Consider the following 12,519-nt stretch of genomic DNA (forward strand, 5'->3'; position numbering starts at 1 on the left):
AACCAGGCCCTCTGATTACACTTGGTGGTGCTCTAACTATTGAGTCTTTCAGGTGATCCCTTTCTCTACTCCCTAACCATTTCTTAACATTAACACAATTGTTTAATTTTTAATAGGATGCAGCAAGGCAAACATTGACCTGGCCTTTGTCATCGATGGGTCCAAGAGTGTACGACCTGAGAACTTTGAACTGGTGAAGAAGTTTGTGAACAACATTGTGGATGCCTTGGATATCTCCAGCCAGGGCACCCGGGTTGCCTTGGTGCAGTATTCCAGCCAGGTGCGCACTGAGATTCCACTGGGCACACACACGACCACTGCGGCTTTGAAGAAAGCAGTGAACAATGTGGTGTACATGGAGAAGGGCACCATGACTGGACTCGCTCTCAAACACATGGTGGAGAACGTCTTCACTGAAGCAGGAGGTGCCAGACCTGGATCTCAGAGCCAGCCCAGGGTAGGCGTTGTGTTCACCGATGGCCGTTCTCAAGACAGCATCTCTGAGTGGGCCAAAAAGGCCAAAGACGCTGGTAAGATGCAGCAGGAGCTTGTCCATCTGGAAAAGGGTCTAATTACAAATGAGGATCTTTTCCATTCGTCACTTGTAACAAATTTTGTCAGCTTATCCTCTCCCCAAAAACCTTCTGGATACTACTCAAACCAAAACCAGTGAATTCATTGCCCTGGAGTTTGAAGATCCATTAGATCCATGTCCAGGGTACTGTACAGGATCTTTTCACTCATCTGAGAGGGTAGGTGAGGTTTTGGCGCCATTATCCATCTGAACAATGGTACCTGTGGCAGTGCAACACTCCCTTGGAAATGCACTGAGAACTCCAACCACAATTTGAGACCCTCAAGTCTCTGGTGCGAGTTCCAACCCATAACACACAGGATCATCTACATTTACAGTGGTGAAGCCAGCTGTATTGCCCAATCAAAAACGATCAGACCACACCTATCCCATTTTGAATTTACTTAATGATTGAGCTTCCATCAGCCTCTGGGGTAGAGAATTCTAAAGATTCAGCCTTTGGCAGGGAAGAAATTCTGCCTCATTTCAGTCCTTGTCTTTTGTTCTGAGACTCTATCCCCTGGATCTAAATCCCAAAGCCAGGGAAACATATTTTTGTAAATGAAAAAGGCAAGTTATCTTCAACTTGTGGCCATAGCGTTAAAATTAAACTTCCTGTGACAAGACAAAGAATGATAGATTTGTCATTACTAACAACATCAAGAGATGTGGGGATAGTGTGGAAGCATGGCATTTGGGTCCAGAATGTCTTAATGGGCTGAATGGCCCATTCCTGTTTCTTTGTTCTTCTATTCTGAGATTCACTGCAATGATATTGCAACCACCAAACTTATTTCTTGGACAAGAACCAATAGAACATTAGGACATTGCAGCATGCCCTTTTTATTGACTTCACATGCTGGGTGAAGGGTTCAGGACTGTCAAGTCATGTCAGAGGTTATTAAAACAGAAGGCCAACTTTAGAATAAAATCGAGAAGTTCACTTCCAGCTAGTATTTTAGATTCATGCATAAATGGGGGAGGCGATTGCTTGGTGGTATTATTGCTGGGTTGTTAATCCAGAGACCCAGGTAATGTTCTTGGAACCCCAGGTTTAAAGCCCCCATTGTACATGGTGCAATTTGAATTTAAAGAAAGAAAAGCTGGAATTAACAATCTAACGATGATCTTGAATCCATTATTGATTGTCAAGAAAAACCCATCTGCTTCACTCAAGTCCTTTCGGGAAGGATTCTGCCCTCCTTACCTGGTCTGGTTTATATGTGACTCCAGACCCACAGCAATGTGGTTGACTCTTAATTGCCCTCTGGGCAATTAGGGATGGACAATAAATGTTGGCTTAGCCAGTGACACCCTCATCCCATGAAAGAATAAATAATAATTGCATGAATTTTACTGCTCTTATCTAGGGTGGCAGATCTAAAGTTTGGACAGAATATATGATAAAAACAAGGATTGAATAAAATGTTAACAAGGAAAAATTAGAATATGAGAAAAGGCCAGCTAGAAATATACCAACTGATGGTAAGATATACTGTATCTCCAAAAAGGGAAGAGTTATCAAAATTCATGGTAGTTCAATAGAATCTGATTTTGGGGTATTATTATTATTGGAAATAAGAAATTGGCAGATGAACAGAACAAGGATTTTGCATCAGTCTTCACAATAGATAACATGAGTAACACCCCATCAGCAACAATAAGTCAAAAAGAGGAAATTGAGAGGCAAGTTCAGGAAAATTACAGTCACCAAAGAAGTGGGACTGAACAAATTGTTGGAGCTGTGAGTTGACAAGTGCTTGGGTCCTGATAGATTTCATCCTCAGGGTCATTAATGAAGTGGCCAGTGACAGAGTTAATGGTTGCATTTTATTTTAGATTTGGGGAATTGCTGCGTAAGCTAAAAGTGCATGAAATTATGGGTAATGTATTAGCATGGGGAAAGGATTGGTTAACTAATAGTAAACAAAAACTGAGGATAAATTAATGTCTTCTGGTGTCAATCAATGGCTCAAGGTGTACCTCAGGGATCAGTGTTGGAACTGCAATTGTTTACAATTTACAGAGATGGGAACCAAATGTAGTGTGTCAAAGTTTGCAGATGACACTAAGATAAGTGGTAGAGCAAAGTGTGCAGAGGACACCGAAAATCTGCAGAGGGATAAAAATAGGTTAAGTGAGTAGACAAGGATCTGGCAGATGGAGTACAATGTTGGTAAATGTAAGGTCATCCATTTTGGTATTAATAACTGCAAAATAGATTTTTATTTAAATGGTGAAAAATTGCAGTATGCTGCTGTGCAGAGGGACCTGGGTGTCCTTGTGCATAAATCACAAAGCATTGGTTTACAGGAGCAGCAGGTAGTTAAGAAAGCTAATGGAATATTGTCCTTCATTGCTAGAGGGATGGCGTTTAAACAAGGAGGTAATGCTGCAGCTGTAAAGGGTGCTAGTGAGGCCACAGCTGTTGTAGTGTGTACAGTTTTGGTCTCTTCCTTGAGAAAGGATGTACTGGCAGTGAAAGTGATACAGAGGAGGTTGACTATGTTGATTCCAGAGTTGAGAAAGTTGGGTTACGAGGAGAGATTGTAGTAGATTGGGTCTATACTTATTAGAACTTAAAAGAGTGAGGGGGGGGGATCTTATAAAATTGTGAAGAGTTTAGAGAAGATAGTAGCAGGGAGGTTGTTTCCACGGGTAAGTGAAATAGAACTGGGGGCATAAACCCAAAATAAAGGGGAGCAGATTTAGGACTGAATTGAGGAGGAACTTTTTCGCCCAAATGGTTTTGAATCAGTGGGATGCCCTGCCCAGGGAAGCAGTTGAGGCTATCTTATTGAATGTTTTTAAGTTAAGGGCAGATAGATTTTTGAACAGTAAAGGAATTGAGGGTTATGGTGAGCGATATTTGTGGTAGGGATATGGTGAGAGATATTTATGGTGAGGGTCATGGTGAGAGATATTTATGGTGAGGGTTATGGTGAGAAGGCGGGTAAATGGAGCTGAGTTCACGAAAAGATCAGCCATGATTTTATTGAATGGGGGAGCAGGCTCAAAGGGCCAGATGGTCTACCCCTGCTCCTAGTCCCTATGTTCTTGTGAATTCTATCTGACCTCAGTCCTGGGCTACTTAGGGATGAGCAATAAATATTGCCAGTGGCACCCACATCCTATAAAAGGATAATATATAGACTTAAAGAGAGAGACACTTACAAACATATAGACTCACTCTCATTGGACATCTAATGAGCTTTGTTGCCTAGGCCCCTTTGCCTGTGGTTAATGAATGGTATGTTCCTTATTGCTATTCACCCTTGCAGGGATCACTATGTACGCTGTTGGTGTCGGTAAGGCAGTGGAAGACGAATTGCGAGAAATTGCATCTGAACCAGTTGATCAACATTTCTTCTATGCTTCAGACTTCAGCATCATCGATCAAATCGCTGAGAACCTAAAAGTGAACATTTGTGAGGGTATGTCTCTGTGGCCTTTTTGTTTATTTCAATAACTAAATAGGTAAAGCTTTAAATCTTTGACTTGATGGATCAGTTAATCTCTTCCTGCCTGTGACATCTTTGTGTACCTCAGAAACAAAAGAAGGTCTGCGGGTGTTGGTAACCTGAAATAAGAGTAGAAAGTGCTGGAGAAACTCAGCAGATCAGGCCTCATCTGTGGAGAAAGAAACAAAGTTAGCATCACAAATCACATTTAACTTTGAAAAGTCATAGCAGACTCAAATGCTAACCCTGTTTCTCCCTCCACAGATGTTGCCCAAATCTGCGGAGTTTCTCCAGCACTTTCTGCTTTTGTATAAATTGGGATTCCTGTTCATGGTTAAAATGGAAGGCAGGAAAATACTTGAGTATTCTATTGCCTTTTTCACTTTGTTAATTACTGAATTGTCACTGAAACATTGCTAGACAATTAGTCCTATGTGCCCTTCAGTTTTCGTTTTATTCCCTACCCCTTCACTCTCTCTGAACCTGGAAACCAAGACTGGCAACTTTAATCAAGCTGTTTCTATATGTCACAGTAACTGCTGACAGAACTACAGCAAGGATGGGATTAATATCACACCGGCAGTAAAGTTACAATGGCAGAGCTGCAGTACCTGCAGTGAGGAAATTCTTAGATAGAAACAAGAAACAGGAGTAGGCCATTCAAGCCTGCTCCCTCATTCAATATGGTCACGGCAGATCATCCAACTCAGCCCCCTGTTCCTGCCTTCTCTTCATACTCTTTGATCCCTTTAGCCTCAGATCTAATTCCTTCTTGAAAACAGTCAATGTTTTGGCCTCAACCACTTTCAGTACCAGTAAATTCCACAGGCTTCCTACTCTCTGCATGGACATATTTCTCCTCATCTCAGTCCTAAACGGCCCACCCTGTATCCTCAAACTGTCAACCACTGGTTCTGGATTCCCTAGTCATTGGGAACATCCTTCCTGTGTTAATCTTGTCTAGCCCTGTTAGAATATTTTTAGGTTTCAATGAGATCTCCCTGTATCCTTCTAAATTCCAGTGAATATAGTCCAAACCAATAAGTGAGGGGGCGGCACGGTGGCTCAGTGGTTAGCACTGCTGCCTCACAGCACCAGGGACCTGGGTTTGATTTCAGCCTCGGGTGACTGTCTGTGTGGAATTTGCATGTTCCACCCATGTCTGCGTGGGTTTTCTCTGGGTGCTCCGGTTTTCTCCCACAATCCAAAGATGTGCAGGTCAGTTGAATTGGCCACGCTAAATTGCTCACAATGTCAGGTGCATTAATCAGGGGGAAATATAGGTTTGGGGAATGGGTCTGGGTGGGTTACTCTTCGGAGGGCCAGTGTGGACTTGTTGGGCCGAAGGGCCTGTCTCCACACTGTAGAGAACTTCATTCAGTAACTGGGAAGATTTATACCATGGAGTTTCACAGGAAGAGGACAAGTTTACCCATTGTGCTCATGTCAACGCACAACTTTGGTGCAATAAGACCATAAATTTATCCTGCTGAATTATACGTTCAAGTGGAGCTCAGCTCCCAGTGTTGACTGTGCTTTGTCAACCCAACTCAAACCCCGAAAAGGATAAAAGTTTACCAATTCAATCTCAATGAATGAGTACAACAGATTTGTGAGTCTGCCTGTTGCACTTATTTGTTTAAACATCTTTAGAATGTCTGCTGTCTTTAGTGCACATAAGAAATCCCATTCGAAGAATAATGGAAACCCCCAGATCATGACAAGTAATAATCCTTTGACCAGCAACATGCAAACATATTATACAGCTGTGCTGATTGTGGGATCTTGCTGTGCTCAACTTCACAACCACATTAGCTCCAACTTCAAACGGAACATCATCGGTGGCAAGCACTTTGGGACAAAGTGAAGTTGTGGTAAAGATTCTATATAAAGGTAATTCTTTTTTCTTTCAGAGGAAGTGACTGGACAGGAGACGATTAAAGATCCATGTGCTTGTGAAACCCTTGTAGCATTCCAACAGGACACATTATCATTGTTAGAAGAATTCTCTCAAAAACATATCCTTTTCTCCATGGAGTGAGCGCTGCTTTTCAATTCCCATTGTTGCCATCGCATATGGCATTCTAGATATCTGGCCAACTAACAACGCAGTGAAGTTAATGTTAAGATACAAAGAGGATTGATGAGGCAGAGTGGTAGATGTGATCTATATGGACTTCAGTAAGGTGTTCGACAAGGTTCCCCATAGGAGACTGATTAGCAAGGTTAGATCTCATGGAACACAGGGAGAACTAGCCATTTGGATATAGAACTGGCTCAAAGGTAGAAGACAGAGGGTGGTGATGGAGGGTTGTTTTTCAGACTGGAGGTCTGTGACCAGTGGAGTACCACAAGGAGTGCTGGGTCCTCTACTTTTTGTCATTTACATAAATGATTTGGATGCGAGCATAAGAAGTACAGTTAGTAAGTTTGCAGGTGACACCAAAATTGGAGGTGTAGTGGACAGCGAAGAGGGTTACCTCAGATTACAACAGGATCTGGACCAGATGGGCCAATGGGCTGAGAAGTGGCAGATGAAGTTTAATTCAGATAAATGTGAGGTGCTGTATTTTGGGAAAGCAAATCTTTGCAGGACTTCTACACTTAATGTTAAGGTCCTAGGGAGTGTTGCTGAAAAAAGAGACCTTGGAGTGCAGATTCATAGCTCCTTGAAAGTGGAGCCATAGGTAGATAGGATAGTGAAGAAGGTGCTTGTTATGCTTTCCTCTATTGGTCAGAGTATTGAGTACAGGAGTTGGGAGGTCATGTTGTGGCTGTACAGGACATTGGTTAGGCCACTGTTGGAATATTGCATGCAATTCTGGTCTCCTTCCTATCAGAAAGATGTTGTGAAACTTGAAAGGGTTCAGAAAAGATTTACAAGGATGTTGCCAGGGTTGGAGGATTTGAGCCATAGGGAGAGGCTGAACAGGCTGGGGCTGTTTTCTCTGGAGCGGTGTAGAGGTTTACAAAATTATGAGGGGCATGGATAGGGTAAATAGGCAAAGTCTTTTTTCTGGGGTTGGGGTGTCCAGAACTAGAGGGCATAGGGTTAGGATGAGAGGGGAAAGATATAAAAGAGACCTGAGGGGCAACTTTTTCATGCAGTGGGTGGTACGTGTATGGAATGAGCTGCCAGAGGAAGTGGTGGAGGCTGGTACAATTGCAACATTTAAGAGGCATTTAGATGGGTATATGAATAGGAAGGGTTTGGAGGGATATGGGCCGGGTGTGACAGGTGGGACTAGATTGGGTGGGAATATCTGGTCGGCATGGACAGGTTGGACTGAAGGGTCTGTTTCCATGCTGTACATCTCTATGACTCTCTGACTCTTTACAAGATATTGAGAGACAGATCCCTCACACAAGTGAAATGTGCTATTTTTGTATTTTATAACTGAGACTGCAAGGTGAAGAAGCCATGGTGTGGGATATAATGAACATTGACAGTGCTGGAAAAGGAATGAACCAGTTCAAGAAGGGGTGAGTTAAGCAATAGCTCGTATAGGTTTGAAATGCCTGAAAGGGTCAACAAACTTCAGATTTAGGAGTTGAATGTTGTTGAAAAGAAAGACATTGCAGGAGTTTTAGGAGGGAGGGCTTCTCTTTTTTTGGAATGATTGACTGGTGGTTTGGTTCCCCACCATCTCCTCACTCAGGACCCTCCCACCTCAGAAAGCTACATCTCCCTATTCCCATCAGTACTTGAGGCTACAGTGGACAGATCTAGGAATACAAGCAGTCCTCCAGAGAGTCTAAGTCCTAGGAGCCTAGGATTAGTGCAACCATAGGAGATGGGAGAAATGAATATTTTGGATCAATATTTACAATGGAGAAAGACATAGAGACTAGGGAACTCAGAAAATAATTGTTGCTGTCTTGAAATCAGTTCACAATACAGAAGAGGGGGTACTGGAGGTCTGAAAAAACATAAAGCTGGATAAATCTCTGGGGCAAGTGTATCCCAGGATATTGTGGGAATCTATAGAAGAAATTGTGGGGCCTCTAGCAGAGATCATCAACAGCCATGGATGAGGTGCTGGAAAACTGGAGGGTGGCTAACATTGTGCCTTTATTTAAGGAAGGCTGTAAGGAGGAGGCTGGAATGATAGACCTGTGAATCTCATATCAATGGTGGGTAAGTTGTTGAAGGGATTCTATGAGATTGGATTTACATGCATTTGGAAAAGCAAGGATTGATTAGGGATATTTAGTATGGCTTTGTGCATGGGAAATTGTGTCTCACAAATTTGATTGGTCATGTCCTCAAAAAACTCAAAGATGCATGAAGGCAAAGTAGGTAGATGTTGTTTTCATGGACTTTAGCATTTGACAAGGTTCTGCATGACAGACTAGTTAGTTAAATTAGATCACTCAAAGAAAGTTTGCCAACTGGATACAAAATTGGCTTGATGGTAGGAGACAGAGGGTAGTGTTGATGGTGGGTTGTTTTTCAGGCGGGATGCCTGTGATCAGTAGCGTTCAGCAAGAATTGGTGTGGGGTCCACTGTTGTTTATCATTTATATAAACAACTTGGATGAGAATTTTATAAGCATGGTTAGAAAGTTTGTGGATGACACCAAAATTGGTGCTATAGTCGACAGTGAAGAAGGTTGTCTAAGATTACAAAGGGATCACTTGGGCCAATGGGCTGAGGAATGGCAGATGGAGTTTAATTTGGATAAATGTGAGGTGGTGCATTTTGTTAAGACGGACATGGACAAGGCTTATACAGTTAATGGTAGGGCCTTGGAAAGTGTTGTCAAACAGACAGACCTAGGAGTTCAGGTACATAGCTCTTTGAAAGTTGCATCACAGATTGACAGGGTGGGGAAGAAGGTGCTTAGCACTCTTGCCTTCATTGTTCAGACCACTGAGTTGGACGCCATGTTGCGGTTGTACAGGATGTTGGTGAAGCCACTTTTAGTGCTGTGTATTGTTCTGGTCACCTTGCTATAGGAAGGATATAATTAACTTGGAGAGGGTTCAGCAGAGATTCACAAGGATATTGCTGGGATTGGAGCAGTTGAGTATAAGGAGAGTTTGGATAGGCTGGAACCTTTTCACTGGAGCTTAGGAGGCTGAGAGGTTTCCTTACAGAGATTTTAAAAATCATGAGGGGCATAGACATGTTCTTTTCCCTAGAGTAGGGGAGTTCAAAGATAGAGGCTATGTTTTTAAGGTGAGAGGAAAAAGATTTAAAAGGGATCTGAGGAGCAACCTTTTCAAACAGGGTGGTTGGTATGTGGAATGAACTGTCAGAGGAAGTAGTAGATACAGGTACAGTTACAATATTTAAAAGACATTCATACATGTACATGAATAGGAAAGGTTTAGAGAGATATAGGCCAAACACAGGCAAGTGGGAGTAGTTTAGTTTGGGAAACTTGGTTGGCATGAATATATTGGGCTGAAGGGTTTGTTTCCATGGTTTATAACTCTACAGCTCTATTAGGTAAGTGTGAGAAGGGTGGATGACCCATGAGGGTTTTGATGAAGAGTTCAAGGGGGTAGGGATGGGTCAATTTGTGGCCTTTGCCCATTCACCTTCCCAGTCACTGATCTCCTCCTGCCAGCCTGATAATTGAGGGTGGGTGGGTGGGAAATGGTCTTGAGTGTTTATTAAAAGGCTACAAGAGGTCCATGGGCTGGCTAGGACCTCGCCTGTCCCACTATAAAATTGAGGAGATGCTGAGATGGATGGAAGGCTGAAGGGAAGGCCATCCAAGGAAATTTCCAGTTCCCCTGTTACCCTCAATGCCAACCCACCCACTCCCCTACACTCCCTCCCTCCCAACAATCAACTGCAAACCAGGACATAGAATTCTGTCCATGCTACCAAAGCTTTTCATTCCGGTGTAATCAGGACAAATGCAAGAATGCCAAATTTCAAAAGTCCACAATTTATGCCACAGGAGTAGTGAGTGCTGGTTTATTGGTTGGCAAGTCAACATTGAATGGACAAGGTTTTGCAATGGGGAACGCAAACTCCCCAAGCTTTTGGTAATTCAAAAAAGATGCAAACCTTAATATTTTCCTCTTATGTACAGAGATCAGGTCCCTGGAAAGGAACTTATATTGCTTCTATTATTATTATGTGCAGATCAACAATAAGCACAATTGTTTTTCTTCCTTTAGTTGTTCATGTAATTATTATCCCACTCTGTTTCTCAAGTGCTGTCAAATCACAGAATGATATCACCAACTGTAGACTTCAGTATAGGTTAGAAGTACTCCGGGTATGAAGGAATTAGGATATGAGATAAAGTGAGGAGTCTTCAGTGCAGAGTGGGTATAGAGAAGGAGACCATGTTAGATAATGAAGAGATTATGACAAACCTAAACTAAAATTCCAAGTAACAGTAGCCACATCCACACCATGTAAAAACCTAAAAAGCTTGTATTTTGGAAGCTAGACGGCGAGTGTTTCTAATCCATTAGAAGCCAATGATCACAAGTTACCTTATAATAATTTAACAGACCAATAATTTTAACTCTGGGAGCAATAGCATAGTGGCTATGTTACTGGGCCAATGATCCATTATCATGGATTAAGACTGTGAAACTGTCATCAAACCTTTGTAGGGAAGAAAATCTGCTGTCCTTAGCTAGCCTGGTTTACCTGTGACTCAAAACTCACAGCAATGTGATTGGATCTTAATAGCCCTCTGAAATGGCCAAACAAACCAACCAGATCAAGGGCGATTTAGGGACCAGCAATGAATGTTGACCCTCCCAGTGAATCCCACATCCCATGAAATAATGGACTAGATGGGCTGAATGGCCTGATCCTGTGCTGTGCATTACTTACCATTATTGTCTGTGGTTACCATTCAGTTTTGTTCCTGATGACGACATGGGATCTTCCTTGACCTGAGACACTGGCCCAGATGACAGGAAGGTTGGATGATTTGGAAAACAGGTTGCCAAAGGCAGTGAAATAAAATGTGAAAATAAAACTCACCACCATCATTGCACCATCCGAAGTGTTCCTGCGTCACTAAAGTTAATTTAGCTTTTTGTGTTATTGTCTCATTTTCTGGGTGTTTTTTTTATAAAAGAAGATATTCATTTACGACGCGATTTTCCACTGCTTTGAGCGATTTAACAGCAAAAGACCATTTTTATAAGATCATTTACAAGATGTATATCTTTCCACTTTTTATATTAAACTTGCGCATGCAGTAAGAACTCCCAATATTTTGTTTAAAAATATAGGTGTCTAAAACTGCACATTATTTAAAAGGAAGTATTAAAGTTCAGCAGGTCAGTGCAGGCAACAGTGAACCATTGATGGAGGGTAATGGAAATACATAGTAGGTGTTGTCAACCAACTTGTATTCAGGGCGCTGTAGAGTGAAAGGAAGGACTGGTGGAAAACAAACCTGAAAATGCATGGGAGACCTGATCAGCTTCTCACTGGAAACAACTGGTAAGAGGCTAATCAAACTGAGAGACAGTGAAAGAACAGATAACCCTGCCCCACAACAGTGCCTTGGACCTAGACAATTCTCATCCATCAGCCCCATCCCAACCTCGCAAACTCCTAAATTAAGCCAAACGTGAAACAGAGTGAAAACCCATAGTGAATAACGAGGAAGAAATGCTGCTAAAATTCTTCTCCAACCTGCTTTAGAGAATGACAGCTATAGACCCAGTGTTACATGATTTGATCTCTGCCCCCAGCTCTCTCTTGAAGTTTCACTCAGCATCAACAATGTGCATTTCTATAGCACCTTTAATGTGATTTAAAAACTCAGTGTGAATAAAAATAACAAAATAGGAGTATGAGAAAGTTATCCAGTTACTCAAGCCTGTTCTGCCTCAAAATAAGATTATATCTAATCTGTATGTAATCCACTTTGCCACTCTATTCTCAATTAATTACCTTATTATCCAAACATCTACTGATCTCAGTCTTCAAAATGCTCAATGACTAAGCATCCACCGCTTTCGGGGGGTGAAGAATATTAAAGATTCGCCAATCTCTTGAGAAAGAAAATTCTCCACATCTCAGTCCAGAAACATCAACTTCCTTAATCTGAAACTGTGACTCAATGCTATGCTGCCTCTACTAGCTAGCACTGCTGCCTCACAGCGCCAGAGACCCGGGTTCAATTCCCGCCTCAGGTGACTGACTGTGTGGAGTTTGCACATTCTCCCCGTGTCTGCGTGGGTTTCCTCCGGGTGCTCTGGTTTCCTCCCACAGTCCAAAAATGTGCAGGTTAGGTGAATTGGCTATGCTAAATTGCCCATAGTGTTCGGTGCAAAGTAAATGTAAGGGAATGGGTTTGGGTGGGTTGCGCTTCAGCAGGTCGGTGTGGACTTGTTGGGCCGAAGGGCCTGTTTCCACGCTGTAAGTAATCTAATCTAATCTAATCTAAACTTCCCAGCTGAGGGAAGCATCCTCCGCAGATCCCACGCTGACATCACCCTTAAGAATTTTATGTGCTTCAATGTGATTACCTCTCGTTCTTCTAAAT

The 12,519-nt window shown here is 42.3% G+C and overlaps 1 protein-coding gene across 2 annotated transcripts in view; it reads left to right on the top strand.

The window, feature by feature from the left end:
• Positions 1–11,018, top strand: part of matn4 (matrilin 4) — a 74,115-nt gene extending 63,097 nt beyond the window's left edge. For both annotated transcript variants that reach the window (XM_072556215.1, XM_072556216.1), the window contains 4 exons: positions 117–530; positions 3,856–4,008; positions 5,949–6,051; positions 10,917–11,018. In XM_072556215.1, the coding sequence (XP_072412316.1) occupies positions 117–530; positions 3,856–4,008; positions 5,949–6,051; positions 10,917–10,980 (734 nt within the window). In that variant the 3' untranslated portion in view covers positions 10,981–11,018. The remainder of the gene's footprint in view (positions 1–116; positions 531–3,855; positions 4,009–5,948; positions 6,052–10,916) is intronic.
• The last annotated feature ends 1,501 nt before the right edge of the window (positions 11,019–12,519 follow it).

Source organism: Chiloscyllium punctatum, chromosome 37, assembly GCF_047496795.1.
Source record: "Chiloscyllium punctatum isolate Juve2018m chromosome 37, sChiPun1.3, whole genome shotgun sequence".
NCBI lineage: Eukaryota > Metazoa > Chordata > Chondrichthyes > Orectolobiformes > Hemiscylliidae > Chiloscyllium > Chiloscyllium punctatum.